The following is a 17,522-nucleotide window of genomic DNA, read 5'->3' on the forward strand; positions in this document are numbered from 1 at the left end:
ACACAATCTTACAAATTATATTTATTTTTGTGAAAATGAGCGTAGAAAATGTGGCTGAACTTTTGGAATCAGTTGGCCCTCGTTATTACGATGTGCTGGGATTATGGACGGTTTCTCTGTCTTTTCGTTATTTTGATGGGCAGTGGCACTCGGGGGGCACAGTGACTATAGAGCTGGCCCATGGCATTGAGTTCTGACTGCACACTACTATATTTAGTCACACTCCTACTCACAGTGCAGTATTTAGATGTGCCACGCCGAGCTCTGTCACAAATTAGACTTTTTTTGTTACTTCCCCAAACCCTCATTATTTCTGTTCTGTGAAGGGCAACTGATTCATGTAAAGGGGAAATGAATCCACTCAATGGTATTTATGTATTGTGCCTGGAATATTCCTTCTTTGTTCTGTGCATGTTAACGGCTGGGAGCTGCTATAGTGGATCAGTACAATATGAGGGTAGAGAGCATGTGGGGGGATTAGTGTGCAGGGTTGGGGTATATCAGTAGTTATTACATGACACCAGGCTGGTAGGACGGGTACCAGTCCGTGGGTTCCTGGGGCAGGGTGAGCTGATTGCAGCCTGGGGCCCATTGGGCACAGCAGTGGGTGTAGTGCCAGATGCTCCCCTGCCAGTGAGTAGCTGCATTGGCTTCTGATGTGCAGAACTGGAGCAAGAGGCTGTGCCCAGCAGGGAAAGGGTGCGCCCCCAGCCTGTGCCAATGGCAGCTGTGTTTGGCCCATGTGACTGGCTGTCTGGTCCCTCAGTCTCAGCACCAACTCACACCGGCTGGGCTTCCCTGTCTCCTGCAGGAATAACAAGTCTGTCTCTGGAAAGTCTGACACCCCTCTGCCTACCAGTTACTGATTCCCAGACATCCCAAACCCCCCACAAATGTCTGCAATTGCTGCACCCCAGATAATATGTTTGGCACCAGTTGTGCCCTAATATCTCTGCATCTAATGCTAAGATCTCGATTTATTGAAAGCTCTGCCTACCTATGTACCCTGTGGCCATTGAAGGAGAGGAACCTCCCAACTTGCTCTGTACCCACTAAAGGTCTGGAGTCTCCCAACTGTTTCTTTATTTACTAAAGGATCTTCAACTTCACATGGCATCTCCCAGTTAACTCTGTACTCGGCAAAGGACTGGCATCTCCCAGCTAACTCTGTGCCACTAAAGGACTGGCATCTTCCAACTAACTCTGTACTCAGGAAAGGACTGGCATCTCCCAGCTAACTCTTTACTAAGCAAAGGACTGGCATCTTTCAGCTAACTCTGTACTCAGCAAAGGACTGGCATCTTCCAACTAACTCTTTACTAAGCAAAGGACTGGCATCTCCCAGCTAACTCTTTACTAAGCAAAGGACTGGCATCTTTCAGCTAACTCTGTACTCAGCAAAGGACTGGCATCTTCCAACTAACTCTTTACTAAGCAAAGGACTGGCATCTTTCAGCTAACTCTGTACTCGGCAAAGGACTGGCATCTCCCAACTAACTCTTTACTAAGCAAAGGACTGGCATCTCCCAGCTAACTTTTTACTAAGCAAAGGACTGGCATCTTTCAGCTAACTCTGTGCCACTAAAGGACTGGCATCTTCCAACTAACTCTTTACTAAGCAAAGGACTGGCATCTTTCAGCTAACTCTGTACTCAGCAAAGGACTGGCATCTTCCAACTAACTCTTTACTAAGCAAAGGACTGGCATCTTTCAGCTAACTCTGTACTCGGCAAAGGACTGGCATCTCCCAGCTAACTCTTTACTAAGCAAAGGACTGGCATCTTTCAGCTAACTTTGTACTCGGCAAAGGACTGGCATCTTCCAACTAACTCTTTACTAAGCAAAGGACTGGCATCTTTCAGCTAACTCTGTACTCGTCAAAGGACTGGCATCTTCCAACTAACTCTGTTCTCAGCAAAGGACTGGCATCTCCCAGCTAACTCTGTGCCACTAAAGGACTGGCATCTCCCAGCTAACTCTGTGCCACTAAAGGACTGGCATCTCCCAGCTAGCTCTGTAAACAGTGCAAAACTGGTATCTACCAGCTCTCTACCCATTGAATGACTAGTAACTGCCATCTAGCTCTGTACCCATTGGCATCTAGAAAGCAGGTCATGTTGGCATCTCATTTTAACATTGGCAGCTGCTGACACACAAGACATCCCTTGCCCATCTATTGTTTTCAGACTGGGCACCCTCTTCATATCCTTGTGCTCTATGCCCACCGTGCCTATCTTTGTGCCATCTTGCACCGTAGGCTGAGATCACTGTCGGCTAAAAAGGGAAGGAGATAGAAAAGGAGGCAGGAGCTGCTGAAAGGGACAGCACAAAGCTGAGCACAGGAGTAGTAGAGACTGGCTGCGAGGAGCTGTGTGCCTATAGCTGGTGAGTAAATGAATGTACCAATTAGATGGGGGGTTATTCTGAGAGCTGCGGGGGAGGGGGGTTAAAGTATTTTAATGAAGAAGCAAAACATTTGGAGAAATGCTTCTCTTTTTGTAATGTACGGACTTCATTGTCCACTGTCGGTGCCCTCTGGTGCCAGTAACCCCAATCCACTTCCCTCCTTGATATTCTCTCTGCCACCCTTATACACCCTGTGCCACCCTGACAGCCATGTGTGATACTCCCTATCCTCAAGCCCAACACTAGATTGTAAGCTGTTTAGCTGAGGAGTCTCCCTCCTTCTCTGTGCAGCCCTCCTGCATTCCCTCTATCCTATTGGGTTTGGTATAGCCCCAAACACCTCTGTGCTGCCTTATACATACATAGGGGGCTGTAATGAGGTACTGCTGATCATGGGGTACAGTGTTGCCCCCCATCATTATGTGCCTATAAGGTGCCCAAACCAGCAGAGAAAACAGTAGCACCCTGGGGTGACTTTGTTAAACATAAGTTCTCTCATCACTGCCAGTGCGTTTGCTCAACCAACCCTGTTCCTATTTGCTGAAAAATTAGAAAATGAGGAGAAATTTGTTTTTCTGACTGGGAACATATGAGGCCCCCAGAAGCCTGCCCAGTGAGAGGTTAATTGATTCCTTTGGCTCATTAACCCATTGTCCCCGGGGTGGCTCAGCTGGGACTCGGGATATGACACTTGGCAGCTCCTGCAGGCGCAGGTAATTGACTCCAGTTTGGTTATGGAGGAGGGTCCCCCTGGGAATCCTCTTGTCTCACATGATGGATACCCGGAGCCTTTCTGTGCCAGGGGCAATATGGGCACAGACTTGCCCAGCAGGAAGTATTGACTCCCACTGCTGGATTATATTGATTAATGTAATGGGCAAAGAGATTTATGTTGAGTGCAATAGTGCCAGTGTTTGTGTGAGTGCAAGTGTGAGTGTGAGTGGGTTTATACATATGCAGAGCAGCATGCAGCCAATAACCAGACACATTTAGCTCTATGACCAGTGCATTAGTGAAAGTTCATTAGCAGCCAGTTGCCTAATTAGCTCAGACAAACAGTGTTATGGGGGAGACTGGATGCCCAAAACTTTGCCTTTAGTGCCCAGTTCATTAACCAGCTGCAGTTATTTGGGGGCACCCTGAGCCCCAATGTGCCCCCCAGCTGTGGGATATTATTCACTGTATCCAATATAAAACAATGCAAGATTCTGTATGCGACTCTATGGGGGGAATTCACAAAAGTGTCGGGAACGAAAAAATGTCTTTAAAATGTCGTAGAAAGTGTCGTAGCAACAGCCGACAAATTCACAGAGCATTTCTCTGCCAATTTTCCGACATGTACGACACTTTTGAATTAGTGTCGTTAAAAGTGGGCGTGGTTTTTTCGGCGCCACTTTTCCCGACATTTTTATGAATTACTCGTAAACTCATTTTTTTTACCGCCAATTTTTCAGACACTTTAGGCTCTCCAAAATGAAAATGTCAGTCAAATTGTCTTTTAAAAAGTCGTGGTAAATGTCGTTTGTACGATGAAAAGATATACGACATTTTAGAAAATTGACAGACTTACGAGACATTCAGAGATGGTAACATCTGCCTTTGTGAATTTGCCGTTCGTACGTCATTTTACAAATTTGTCGACCACCACTTCTGGGTTACTTATTTTACCGACACTTTTGTGAATTCCCCCCAATGTGGTGCTCTATCCGCAAACTCTGCTGCCTTCAAGCTCAACAAACATGTAAATTCAAAGAATTCAGATGGCGAACACTCCGGCAATTGTGCTAAATCATTCTTGTCATTTATTTGACGTGTACCCCTGAAACACTGTGTGGAGGAGATCTCAAATAAACGACAAGAATGATTTAGCACAATTGCTGTGCGCCATCTGATTTTTCGTATATATACATGTATTATACTCTTTACCCAGCAGGCTGTTGCACGTCTCTGCACGGCTGCTGCTCTTTCCATCTGACCTAGTTACACGGCTACTGAGTCCCGTGGCCCCTGCTGCCTGTATTGCCATTGCCTGGGATCATTGGGAGACGTGTAGGTAACATGTAGGAACTGAGCAGGGGTATCCCCTAAATTGGGACCCACATGGTCAGGGCATTAGTGAGGCAGGAAGGCTTTGTGCCTAATGTACTTCCTTCTCCTGAGCTGTTCTCTTTCCCATGGTCAATAAATCTAATCCCCCCCAGTACTTTCATCCAGAGAGGGCCCTAAAACTATTGTTTGTGGGGAGAGGCGTAGGCCCCCCTAAAGTTTTGATGCTGTCTCTTTCCCTTGGTCGCACAGGAACCTCCCCTAAATGAATCCAGTCCAATAGCTTGGGGAACCATTGATCCCTGTGCTGTATTCCCAGTCCTGAGAATGGCCAAATCATGTGCTGATTGGTTCCTACTGACAGGCTGTTCTCATTGGGAAGGAAATGCAATTTATTTGACAAGATTTCAGGCACCGGTCGATATCAATTCTGTATCAGGGACATTTATCAACCTCTGTCCGTGGTGCTGAATCCGGCTGCACTGCTCCTGGACTCCATCAGGTGGCGCCACATAGCAGCTCCCACATTGAAGCTCAGTTGCTATGACTGAATCATTGTGACCTCATTATTCACACGTGTTCCTATGCCCACAACCTTCACATTTATAGGAATTCCAGAGGCTCAGGGTGATAAAGGCATTCAATTTAAAGGGGAACTATACCCAAAATATTGTTTTTGCCTGTGTGAGTAGCAGAGTATTTACATGGAGGAAATATTTAGCTGTTCTCTTAAATGTTACCCAGAAATGCACAAATACGACGCTTGTTATTCCTGAAAGCCAAAGGAGTGAGTCACTCGGCCCCTTTCTGGGGATGGGGAGAGTTTATACAGGGACAAGGCAACAATGACTGTATGACTGAAGGTACATGAGTGAAATGTGACAGGGAGAACTGACAGTGATGACAATGAAGATTGGGGGCTGAAGTACCGAACTGAAAAGAGAGAAAAGAAAGAGGGGGTAGAAGGGAATGGGAGGCAGAGTATAAATATGAAGGTACAGTAGGTGGGATAATGTTTCATGTGGGCAGCCAATAGAGCTGCAGAAAGGATTTCTCTGGCTTATCAGACACCGTTCTGGGTCCTATTCATCTTACGCCAAGGTTTGGGGATAGATGGGGCCCAGGGATATAAAGGGTTTCATGGTTTCATGGCTGATGTACAATATCAATATATTTGGGTCAAGCATTTTCTCTCTCTAAAGATTTAGGGGCCCTGGGATTTTCTATTGTCTGTCTGTCTGTCCTATCCATCTCTCTCTCTCTCTGTCAATCTAACTATCATCTATAGCTCCATCACCTATCAATATGTCTGTCTGTCTATCATTATCTGTCTGTCTATCTATCCTTATATAATTTATCATCTATATCTCTATCACTATCAATATGTCTGTCTATCATTATCATCTGTCTGTCTGTCTATTGTAAGCATGTGGCGCGAGCACCAAGAAATACATACTGCAACACTCCGAATCCAGTGAAAAGTGTATTGTGCCAACAATAAATAGTTTGTTCTCACAATAAATCCCTTTTCACAGGAGTGCTGCAGCGTGTATTTCTTGGAGTTATAAGTGGGTCCCTGACAGGGGGACCAGCAGCTTGCACCTGACTCTACACCAAGTGGTGAGTTATAGTTGAGCATCGCCCGCATTTGATTGCATGTGGCACAAGCAGACACTTTGTTTTTTTTTAACGCAGTTTATTACTACACAAGGGGCCCAAGTCAACAGACAAATCATAATAACAAATCCTGCCCTCTGTGCGCGTTCCCCTCACTACACTGACCCCCACAGCACCCCCGACCCCCTCTGGGACAAGTAACCTTCCTGCCCTGAGTCCTGCTCACAAACACCTGCCTAAACTGAAATTAAATACCTCTCCCTGTCTGCCCCAATCTGTGACCTTCACTAATGGAATCGACTGACCTGCCTCTCCCTTCAGAACTCTCAGCTTCTAGAACCTGACAACCCGACTCCCTGATCAGAGAACCCATTCTGTTTAGCAATACTTTCTCTGTAACTTACATCTCGTACTGGGCAGAAATTAAAGGCAACACTCACCTCTCTCGCATATTCCTGTGATCACTCTACCACTTGTCTATTTACCTGTCTGTCTGTCTGCAAAAGATTCCTGGCTATAACATTAAGGCAATTCATTTTCCCCAAAATACTCCCTGTGTCCTCTGTAAGTGATGGTTTTAGGATGAACCAACCAAGTCTCCAGGGGGATTCAACTCACACAGACTGAAAGGAAATCCATTTTCTTCTAGTGAGATTAATTGAGGAGATGGAAAGTACCAACCCCAGGACTGTATTATCTGCTCTACTGTATTGTCTGTCCTGTCTGGGGGAGCCAAGAGTGTATGAAGGGTTACTGTCTGCTCTCTCTCATTTCCCTACAGAAATAGGGATTGGTAACACTAGATAGGTACCTAATATATAGAGACAAGAGGAAAGTGTTGGAAGGGTTACTGTCTGCTCTCTCTCATTTCCCTACAGAAATAGGGATTGGTAACACTAGATAGGTACCTAATATATAGAGACAAGAGGAAAGTGTTGGAAGGGTTACTGTCTGCTCTCTCTCATTTCCCTACAGAAATAGGGATTGGTAACACTAGATAGGTACCTAATATATAGAGACAAGAGGAAAGTGTTGGAAGGGTTACTGTCTGCTCTCATTTCCCTACAGAAATAGGGATTGGTAACACTAGATAGGTACCTAATATATAGAGACAAGAGGAAAGTGTTGGAAGGGTTACTGTCTGCTCTCTCTCATTTCCCTACAGAAATAGGGATTGGTAACACTAGATAGGTACCTAATATATAGAGACAAGAGGAAAGTGTTGGAAGGGTTACTGTCTGCTCTCTCTCATTTCCCTACAGAAATAGGGATTGGTAGTACTAGATAGGTACCTAATATATAGAGACAAGAGGAAAGTGTTGGAAGGGTTACTGTCTGCTCTCTCTCATTTCCCTACAGAAATAGGGATTGGTAACACTAGATAGGTACCTAATATATAGAGACAAGAGGAAAGTGTTGGAAGGGTTACTGTCTGCTCTCTCTCATTTCCCTACAGAAATAGGGATTGGTAACACTAGATAGGTACCTAATATATAGAGACAAGAGGAAAGTGTTGGAAGGGTTACTGTCTGCTCTCATTTCCCTACAGAAATAGGGATTGGTAACACTAGATAGGTACCTAATATATAGAGACAAGAGGAAAGTGTTGGAAGGGTTACTGTCTGCTCTCATTTCCCTACAGAAATAGGGATTGGTAACACTAGATAGGTACCTAATATATAGAGACAAGAGGAAAGTGTTGGAAGGGTTACTGTCTGCTCTCTCTCATTTCCCTACAGAAATAGGGATTGGTAGTACTAGATAGGTACCTAATATATAGAGACAAGAGGAAAGTGTTGGAAGGGTTACTGTCTGCTCTCTCTCATTTCCCTACAGAAATAGGGATTGGTAACACTAGATAGGTACCTAATATATAGAGACAAGAGGAAAGTGTTGGAAGGGTTACTGTCTGCTCTCTCTCATTTCCCTACAGAAATAGGGATTGGTAACACTAGATAGGTACCTAATATATAGAGATAAGGTTTGGATACAGGGAGGAATTTTATTGGTTAGAACATTGGCATGAGTAACCCTTTCAGTCCTGCAGGAAATGACAGACTGGATATGTACTTTGCAGCACTGCAGGCTTCATGGCTCTGTGGTGCCCAACTGCCTCTTGTATCCGTGGAACAGGCATGTAGGGGACAGTGAGAGGCTCTTGTCTGCAGAACAAAGGGGTCATTCATTGCCCCAAAACTCCCTATACTGCTGGGGCTCAGCCCTTGGGATCGTGGGATACAGAATCAGTGTAAGAGCATAAAGGGACTGAATGGGAAGAACATTCCATAACATCATCCTCTCTTTCTTGGAGACCCAGTGAGCATTAACCCTCTCCTTCCTGATCTGTGGGGCAAGTGATATTTTTCTGTCAGTTGTACCAAACCTGTAACAATAATAGACAAAAGCACCTTTGGGGCCCCTATGTATCAGGCCTGCTGTCTAATCATTGGTCAGGCAAAGATCAGAGACCAATCAGTTGCAGAGGCCAGAATGAGCCCCCGCCCAGTAAGGGCCCCTCAGCTAATCAGAAATCCAATCAAGAGCCAGTAATCACTAGTGGGACCTCCAATGAGTCTCACCTGCCACCCCCCAGGTAAAGTACAGGGTTAACCTTGGCCTCAGGCTGTGTTGCTTTTCAATGGGCAGTCGGCACCTGGAACGGGATTCTGGGAAATACCCAGAAGCCTTTGCTTTGTTATCCAGAGTGTGGGATGGACTGGGGCAGAGGAGAAGAGAGAGTTATTGTCTGTGTGACCCCTTGATATTCAGCAGCCCGGCTGCATTTCCATTCTGATGCACATAGAGTGCTGGAGAATAGGCTCTGTGTGTGTTAGTGTGTATGTGTGTTAGTGTGTATGTGTGTTAGTGTGTGTGAGTGTTAGTGTGTGTGCAAGAGGGGAAGAGCCTGTGGCCCATTGCTAAATAAGAGACAGCTGTGAGACTGCGGGGGACAGAGCCCTGGAGAGACCTCTCTCATTGCTGCACAGACACTCGGGGTCCCACCATGTACCACAGGAAGAGGAGCTTCACATTTGGGGCGTATGGAGGGTACGTAACTCCCTGGACACCTGTGTGAGTGCAGTAAGGGAAGTTGCTATGGTGACGGGGGGGGGGAGTGTGAATAGTAAGACAGGAAAGGTGTATAGTGAGGCAATTCACTGTAATATTCCATATCGGCACCTCACAGGCAGCACCCACAATGCAATAACACTGACTGTTTCTATCATTGGGAACAAGACCGTGTAATGTCCCTTTAAGCCCAGCAGCCCCTAGTTACGTTGACAGTTGGACATATAAAGGATCCATTCACGTGTCGGGGTTGGAGATCCAGCTTTAATCTGAGCAGATATACAGTAGAACCCCCATTTTACGTTTTTCAAGGGACCAGAAAAAAATGGTGTAAAATCAAGGGACATGTAAAATCAAGGAAATATATTATTAAAATGAAGGAAAACTTGAAATCAGGGGATGTAAAATTGAGGTTCTACTGTATTTAAAACCCAAAGGGCACACTGATACATGACACTGAGTAGTAATTATTATTATTAAATACTATTATTTCCAATGGTCCTCGTTGCCAAGGACACTGACCCCGGCAAAGGCTTCTAGCTTTCAAATCCTTTGCCCTGCAACCCATATCATCAGCCAGGCTCTTATAGTTGCCATTAAACTACCAAGTGGTTGCTGGGGAACTGGAGCCCAACCAACCAAATGCCAGTGGAGCTGTAGAGCGAGACATTACATTGAAAAACCACAAAAAAAAAGCTAGACCAATTGCAAATTTTCTTAGAATAACCGTCTCTACTTCCTACTTTAATACGAACTTGCCCTTTAATGGTAAATGATTTAGAAGTGTAGGAGGAGGAAGCTTTCTGCAGGGACTATTACTTCATCAGACAACTTCTTGTATCACCGTTGCCTCAAACACGACAGCAATGGGTCAATATCCTGTAAACACAGCAAACGACAGGTTAAAACGAGATCTTTTTCCTGCCCCCACTCTGAACGCTTAATAACTGGCCAGTAAGAGAAATGTCCATAAGTGCGAGTGTCATTAAATATAATGATCGATATCTTGGGAATGGGGAAATGATCATCAAGTTAAAGGGACAGTACCCCCCCTCGTGCGACATAAGTGCAATGAATAGGGTTTGGGCTGTTGCATTAATTAGTGAAGTTTGGGGAATCTGTACAGGTGAGATGTCAGGGTTCCCTTTGATTTGTTTAGGGCCCCAGGTATGAGGGAGGACAAATAGTTGGGGGGAGAGGGAACAGGAGAGATAGAGGGAGCAGAGAGTTTAGGAGAGGGAGGGCCCCAAGTCCAAAGTTACCAGTGGGCCCCGCACCCTGTATAACGCTGTCTCTCTGGGGTACAGCCTCTATTATGAGCACCCCAGAGCTGATGGGTGTTGATTGGCTGCTTTATGATTTTATTTTTTCTCTGATACATTTGATTAATGTGAGGAACGATCCAAACATTTGTGTGGGCAGCTACTATTTACTAACATGGCAAATAACCTGCATTGCCTGTGATTGGACCTGCGCCCATTCCTGCTGCACGCGGTGGGAGCTGCCATATTGCTCCTCACAGACAGCACAGGGTTCAGCTTGCTGAGGAATACAGCGGATGAGCAGTGCAGGGAGGCAGTTATTGGGCAGATTACAGGGATTACTGCTGAGCCGTGTGCCTTATAGCAGAGCCAGTGATATCAGAGCAGAGATCTAATGAAGGGAGAGCAGAGTGCGGCCCCCCTTAATTCCCTCTATAGCTCAGCACATCTGCCTGCTGCTTGTAAAGTAGGGCACTCATTCCTTGTGCCCACATGCCGGGAGTTGAATGGCACTACAAAGGATTTTTCCAAAGGTGCTGGGAGTTGAGTGACATTATCAAGCACAGACGGGCCAGGAGAGATGCTGGGGTGTCGCAGAGACTGGGGTAACTCAAGGGAGACAGAGGTATGTTTGGGGGGGCTGGGTGCCCATATATCCTGGTGTGGGTATGTGAATGGTGATCCTTGGAAATCTTCTTTGTCTGTACCAAGGAATTTGATTGGTCAGAATGGACCAGACAATTCTTTTGTTTGTTTTGCCCATGTCATAACCCCCCATGTCCTGCTAGAGGGGTAATTAGCCAGCCCAAAACCACCCTACCCCCATATCAATACTTTGCACTTTGAGAGGCTCATTGTGTCCCTGCCATAAAGCAAGACAGTGTTGTTGTGTTTGCCAGAAAGGAAGCAGAGGCCAAACCCAGCAGTGTCCCTAAGTGAGAGGCAGGGATGGGAAATGTTTTACACAGTAAGGGCCCGTAGATGGATTTCAGTGCTGTGACTTAACCTGTCTCTCTTCTCTGTCTCCCCCAGGCTGGACCAGACAGTCGCCTCCCACAGACGCCTTCGGTGAGTCCCAAATCCTTTCCCATCCAGTGTCTGATTGAGGTTGTGAGCAGTAACGTAACTAGAGGGGGGCAGGTCCTGGTGCGGGACCCACCTTTTGTGCCTGGTTTGAGCACCCTGGATGGGGTCCTAGTCCCTTTGGTTGGACCCCAGGCCATGACACACCCTTGGGGAAGCTTCGGCAGAACCCAGGGTAGACGGGACTCCCCCTAGCTTCGGCGAAGGGGAGTCCAAACGACCCCAAACCCCTTGGGGGGGCCGGGATGGTGGGCTCTCCCTAGCTTCGACGAAGGGGGACCCACCTGCTAAAGCTGTCTGTGGGCTGTGCCTGGGACACTTGGGCAACGGAGCCCATGCCTTCAGGTAGGACTCGGAAGGATGATTCAATATCATCAGTGTCCCGCCTTAACTTGCAACTCCCAGCAACCCACTGCCAGTGTTCTGAGAGTTATAGTTAATCGACAGCTGGAGGGCTGTTATTGGCCCTTGTATATCCTGCCGCCGGTTGGTCTATTTGTACAATGAATCCGCAGTGGCACCGCATGGCAAGACTGCATGTAACATGTATGATCCCCTCTCCGATAGCGTTATTTGTGCTCTTCATATATGTAAGTATGTTCAGTGTTTTTGTTTGGCCAGTCTTTCTGATCACCCCCCACTGTGAATGAGTCACAGGCCTCTCTGGCCAGCAGGCTAATACGCTGCAGAGCAATGAGCCGTGTGGGTTTCCACAGACACATTAGAAAGAGACATTGGGAGTAAGACTTATACATAAAGCCCCTGGCTCTGTACAGCAAATATAATGAACTCCATTCAATGTCTCCCCAATGGGGAATAAATACCCCCCCACCTCCTCTTATCACTGGGGGGGCAGAAAAGCAGAAGCCTCTGTGTGAGTTCCCATGAGATTCACACTTGATAGAAAGTGATTTGTGTGGAGTAGTAATTGTTCCACCCCCTTATTCTAAGCACAATGTGGGCTGAAAATAAATTCGGAAAAGAGGGGGTGACATTGCCCCTAGAGGACACAAGCATAGGTCTCTGTGACACATTCACACACCAAGATGCAGGAGTATATTTGGGGGGGTAACAGAAAATTCCTTTATAGTTGTACCACGTCCCCTTGGTGCAAATGAGTTTCTCTTTTACCTGTTTTTAGACTTACCCATGAAATATTCTATCAGGGAACGGCCTACTGAGTGTAGCAAATGGAATAGGGTAAAGGGAAAGGTGCAACAATTGTGGTCTCCATCTCCATCTTTCCCCACTGTCTCCATCTTGTCCTACTGTCTCCATTATGTCCTACTGTCTCCATCTTGTCCTACTGTCTCCATCATGCCCTACTGTCTCCATCTTGTCCTACTGTCTCCATCATGCACTACTGTCTCCATCTTGCCCTACTGTCTCCATTATGTCCTACTGTCTCCATCTTGTCCTACTGTCTCCATCATGCCCTACTGTCTCCATCATGCCCTACTGTCTCCATCTTGTCCTACTGTCTCCATCATGCACTACTGTCTCCATCTTGCCCTACTGTCTCCATCTTGTCCTACTGTCTCCATCATGCCCTACTGTCTCCATCATGCCCTACTGTCTCCATCTTGTCCTACTGTCTCCATCATGCACTACTGTCTCCATCTTGCCCTACTGTCTCCATCTTTTCCTACTGTCTCCATCATGTCCTACTGTCTCCATCTTGTCCTACTGTCTCCATCTTGCCCTACTGTCTCCATCTGGTCCTACTGTCTCCATTATGTCCTACTGTCTCCATCATGCACTACTGTCTCCATCTTGCCCTACTGTCTCCATCTTGTCCTACTGTCTCCATCATGCACTACTGTCTCCATCTTGCCCTACTGTCTCCATCTTTTCCTACTGTCTCCATCATGTCCTACTGTCTCCATCTTGTCCTACTGTCTCCATCTTGTCCTACTGTCTCCATCTTGTCCTACTGTCTCCATCTTGCCCTACTGTCTCCATCTTGCCCTACTGTCTCCATCTTGTCCTACTGTCTCCATCTTGCCCTACTGTCTCCATCTTGTCCTACTGTCTCCATCTTGCCCTACTGTCTCCATCTTGCCCTACTGTCTCCATCATGTCCTACTGTCTCCATCTTGTCCTACTGTCTCCATCTTGCCCTACTGTCTCCATCTGGTCCTACTGTCTCCATTATGTCCTACTGTCTCCATCATGCACTACTGTCTCCATCTTGCCCTACTGTCTCCATCTTGTCCTACTGTCTCCATCATGCACTACTGTCTCCATCTTGCCCTACTGTCTCCATCTTTTCCTACTGTCTCCATCATGTCCTACTGTCTCCATCTTGTCCTACTGTCTCCATCTTGTCCTATTGTCTCCGTCTTGACTCCCTGTCTCCACCTTGTCCTACTGTCTCCATCTTGTTCTACTGTTTTCATCTTACAGTTTAATATATCTGTACTTGAATAGAGTCACATTGATCCCCCCCCCATTAACTTTTGTCTCAATGTGACTGACTCGTGGCTGATCTCATCAGATGGAACCAGTGATACAATTGCCCCCAGATATTGTGGCAGAACCAGCTCGTTCTGCGACCCCTCCAGTGGAATTACTCGCCTGTCACTCAGGCTGGTGCTTAAACTTCAGAGACTGAGCTGCCACTAAGCAAAGGCCCGACGGGGTTCTAATTTGGGATAATGGAGCAGATTCTCTAGAGTATATTGGGGAATGGTTCTGTCTGGGACTGGGAACTATATTATGCTGGTTCTGATCCAACAGTCCCAACCCCCAATCCATTATGTTTTCCTACATTACCCTTTGCTACACTGCCTCATTTGAACAATATTTCAGGGGTATTTTTTTGTTGTAATGCCTTTATATGACTCTTTTAATGTATTGTTGGAGGCAGGTATATGTGTAAAGTTCTGATTGTTGTATAAAATGTTGTATTATGAAGAGCTGTGTTATATTGCACTGGGCTACCTACTCACACCTCCGCACTAGTGATGGGTGAATAAATATGCCAGGTGCAAATTCACTGGTTATTTCCGCGTTTCACCACTGGCGAATACATTTGCGAAACTGCAGAGAAAATTCGCAGCGAAAAATCTGGTGCATCAAAAAAAAATGTGGGTGTGCGTCAGAATAGTAGCCCGCAGAAAAATTGTTGCGCGTCAAAATTATTCGGATGCCTATTGACTTTAATGCATTTGGAAAAAATAGACGTGCGTATAAAAATTGCTGCGGCCATCGCAATTGACGCACGTCAAAATAATTTTGACTTCAATGCTTTTTGTGAATGTTTTGCAAATTTCATAGGAAGGTCACAAATTTTTCAACAAAGCAAAAAGGGACAAATTTGCTTATCACTACCATCACTAATGAGAATGAAAGTTTAATTGGAAATTAAAGAGATGCACAAACAGTCCTGAGTCCGGATGTTTCCAACCCTCGGCCCAGTCTGAATGTGTCCCAGAGACGTGTGATACACACTGAGTGATGCCCAGAACATTCCTTCTCTGTATATTTGTATTTATACATATGGGAGGAGGAGGTGCCATATTGATTCCCTTAGACAGTACAGTATGAGGGTATAGCTTATTGTGTGCCCAGAACATTCCTTCTCTGTATATTTGTATTTATACATATGGGAGGAGGAGGTGCCATATTGATTCCCTTAGACAGTACAGTATGAGGGTATAGCTTATTGTGTGCCCAGAACATTCCTTCTCTGTATATTTGTATTTATACATATGGGAGGAGGAGGTTGCCATATTGATTCCCTTAGACAGTACAGTATGAGGGTATAGCTTATTGTGTGCCCAGAACATTCCTTCTCTGTATATTTGTATTTATACATATGGGAGGAGGAGGTGCCATATTGATTCCCTTAGACAGTACAGTATGAGGGTATAGCTTATTGTGTGCCCAGAACATTCCTTCTCTGTATATTTGTATTTATACATATGGGAGGAGGAGGTGCCATATTGATTCCCTTAGACAGTACAGTATGAGGGTATAGCTTATTGTGTGCCCAGAACATTCCTTCTCTGTATATTTGTATTTATACATATGGGAGGAGGAGGTGCCATATTGATTCCCTTAGACAGTACAGTATGAGGGTATAGCTTATTGTGTGCCCAGAACATTCCTTCTCTGTATATTTGTATTTATACATATGGGAGGAGGAGGTGCCATATTGATTCCCTTAGTCAGTACAGTATGAGGGTATAGCTTATTGTGTGCCCAGAACATTCCTTCTCTGTATATTTGTATTTATACATATGGGAGGAGGAGGTGCCATATTGATTCCCTTAGACAGTACAGTATGAGGGTATAGCTTATTGTGTGCCCAGAACATTCCTTCTCTGTATATTTGTATTTATACATATGGGAGGAGGAGGTGCCATATTGATTCCCTTAGACAGTACAGTATGAGGGTATAGCTTATTGTGTGCCCAGAACATTCCTTCCAGTACTGATAGAGCAGTGAATTTGGCTGTAGCTACTATGGGGCCCATGGGGTTAGTGGGTGAGATCCCTATAGAAATACTGATGCCCCATGGACTGTCAGTGGGATTTGATTCCTTATTACAGTCTGTGGGTGACAGTGGGTGACAGTGGGTGACAGAGCACAGGGTGCAGTTGAGGAATGCAGATCAGACAGGAGGGAATGGAAACTGTTTATAAAGTGGAGGGAAGGGATTTCTGTTGATAATTAAATTCTTATATTTAATCTTTGGCCGGAGAGAGGGAAGGGGAGGGTGTGGGGCCGAGGGCAGAGACTCATCATTTTCTTTACAAGTGTAAAGTGTCAGTTAAATAAAAGGAGTCATTGACCCACAAGAGCGGCTGAGTGAGTGTTGGGGGGCTCAGTAGGGGGTCCCCGGGGTGTCTGGGTAATGAAGGCAGGACAGTGTGTGTGTAAGTAAATAGATGGAGTAATAGAAAATCTGAGCTACCTCTTTAAATCATTATTTCTAAGCAAAGTTCTCTCTTATAAAAGAAAAAGAAGAAAATACACCCCCACAATATTCTGCTTGGGAATGACAGCGAGTTGCACAATAAGTTTTTCTATTATATTTAAAAGCACAAACAACATGAACTAAAGGCGTTAAAACTGTTCCCTTTCCCCCAAAGAGCTTGTTTAATTTTACATTAAAAGATTGTTTCGTTGGCATGGCAACCAGCGGAGAGAGACAAGATTTCTGTTATTAACAGAGGAGATTTATGTCATTATCATCAAATAACAGATACGGGGTCCCTGGGACGGAACGAGATTTGTGCCCAATGAGGGGAGGCTTTCTAATACCGTCTATATAATACATGTTAATAATATATAATACAGCCGGACAGCAGCAAAGGCACAAAGGCAACACCCAGTATTAATAAGACTTACGTTCACTGGGGGAGCATTATTCATAAATATATACGGGGATATGATCACTATATATAAATATATAAGGGGGATATGATCACTATATATAAATATATAAGGGGATATGATCACTATATATAAATATATAAGGGGGATATGATCACTATATATAAATATATAAGGGGATATGATCACTATATATAAATATATAAGGGGATATGATCACTATATATAAATATATACGGGGATATGATCACTATATATAAATATATAAGGGATATAATCACTATATATAAATATATAAGGGGATATGATCACTATATATAAATATATAAGGGGATATGGTCATATATATAAATATATAAGGGGATATGATCACTATATATAAATATATAAGGGGATATGATCACTATATATAAATATATAAGGGATATGATCACTATATATAAATATATACGGGGATATGATCACTATATATAAATATATAAGGGGATATGATCACTATATATAAATATATACGGGGATATGATCACTATATATAAATATATAAGGGGATATGATCACTATATAGAAATATATAAGGGATATGATCACTATATATAAATATATAAGGGGATATGATCACTATATATAAATATATAAGGGGATATGATCACTATATATAAATATATAAGGGGGATATGATCACTATATATAAATAT

General features: G+C 44.7%; 1 protein-coding gene across 5 annotated transcripts in view; it reads left to right on the forward strand.

Annotated features, from left to right (window-relative positions):
• The first annotated feature begins 733 nt into the window (after nt 1-733).
• Nucleotides 734-17,522, forward strand: part of rap1gap.S (RAP1 GTPase activating protein S homeolog) — a 61,158-nt gene continuing 44,369 nt past the window's right edge. Inside the window, exons 1-2 of one of the 5 annotated variants that reach the window (XM_041571787.1) lie at nt 734-2,385; nt 11,433-11,468. Coding sequence is in view for 1 of the 5 variants with exons in the window: in XM_041571783.1 (XP_041427717.1) it covers nt 10,981-11,025; nt 11,433-11,468 (81 nt within the window). In the remaining 4 variants the exon portion in view is untranslated. Of the gene's footprint in view, nt 2,386-9,098; nt 9,118-10,667; nt 11,026-11,432; nt 11,469-17,522 lie in introns of those variants that run through there. The other 4 variants (XM_041571788.1, XM_041571782.1, XM_041571783.1 and 1 more) reach the window with 4 other exon arrangements.

The sequence above is a fragment of the Xenopus laevis genome, chromosome 7S (genome assembly GCF_017654675.1).
Source record: "Xenopus laevis strain J_2021 chromosome 7S, Xenopus_laevis_v10.1, whole genome shotgun sequence".
Taxonomy (NCBI): Eukaryota; Metazoa; Chordata; class Amphibia; order Anura; family Pipidae; genus Xenopus; species Xenopus laevis.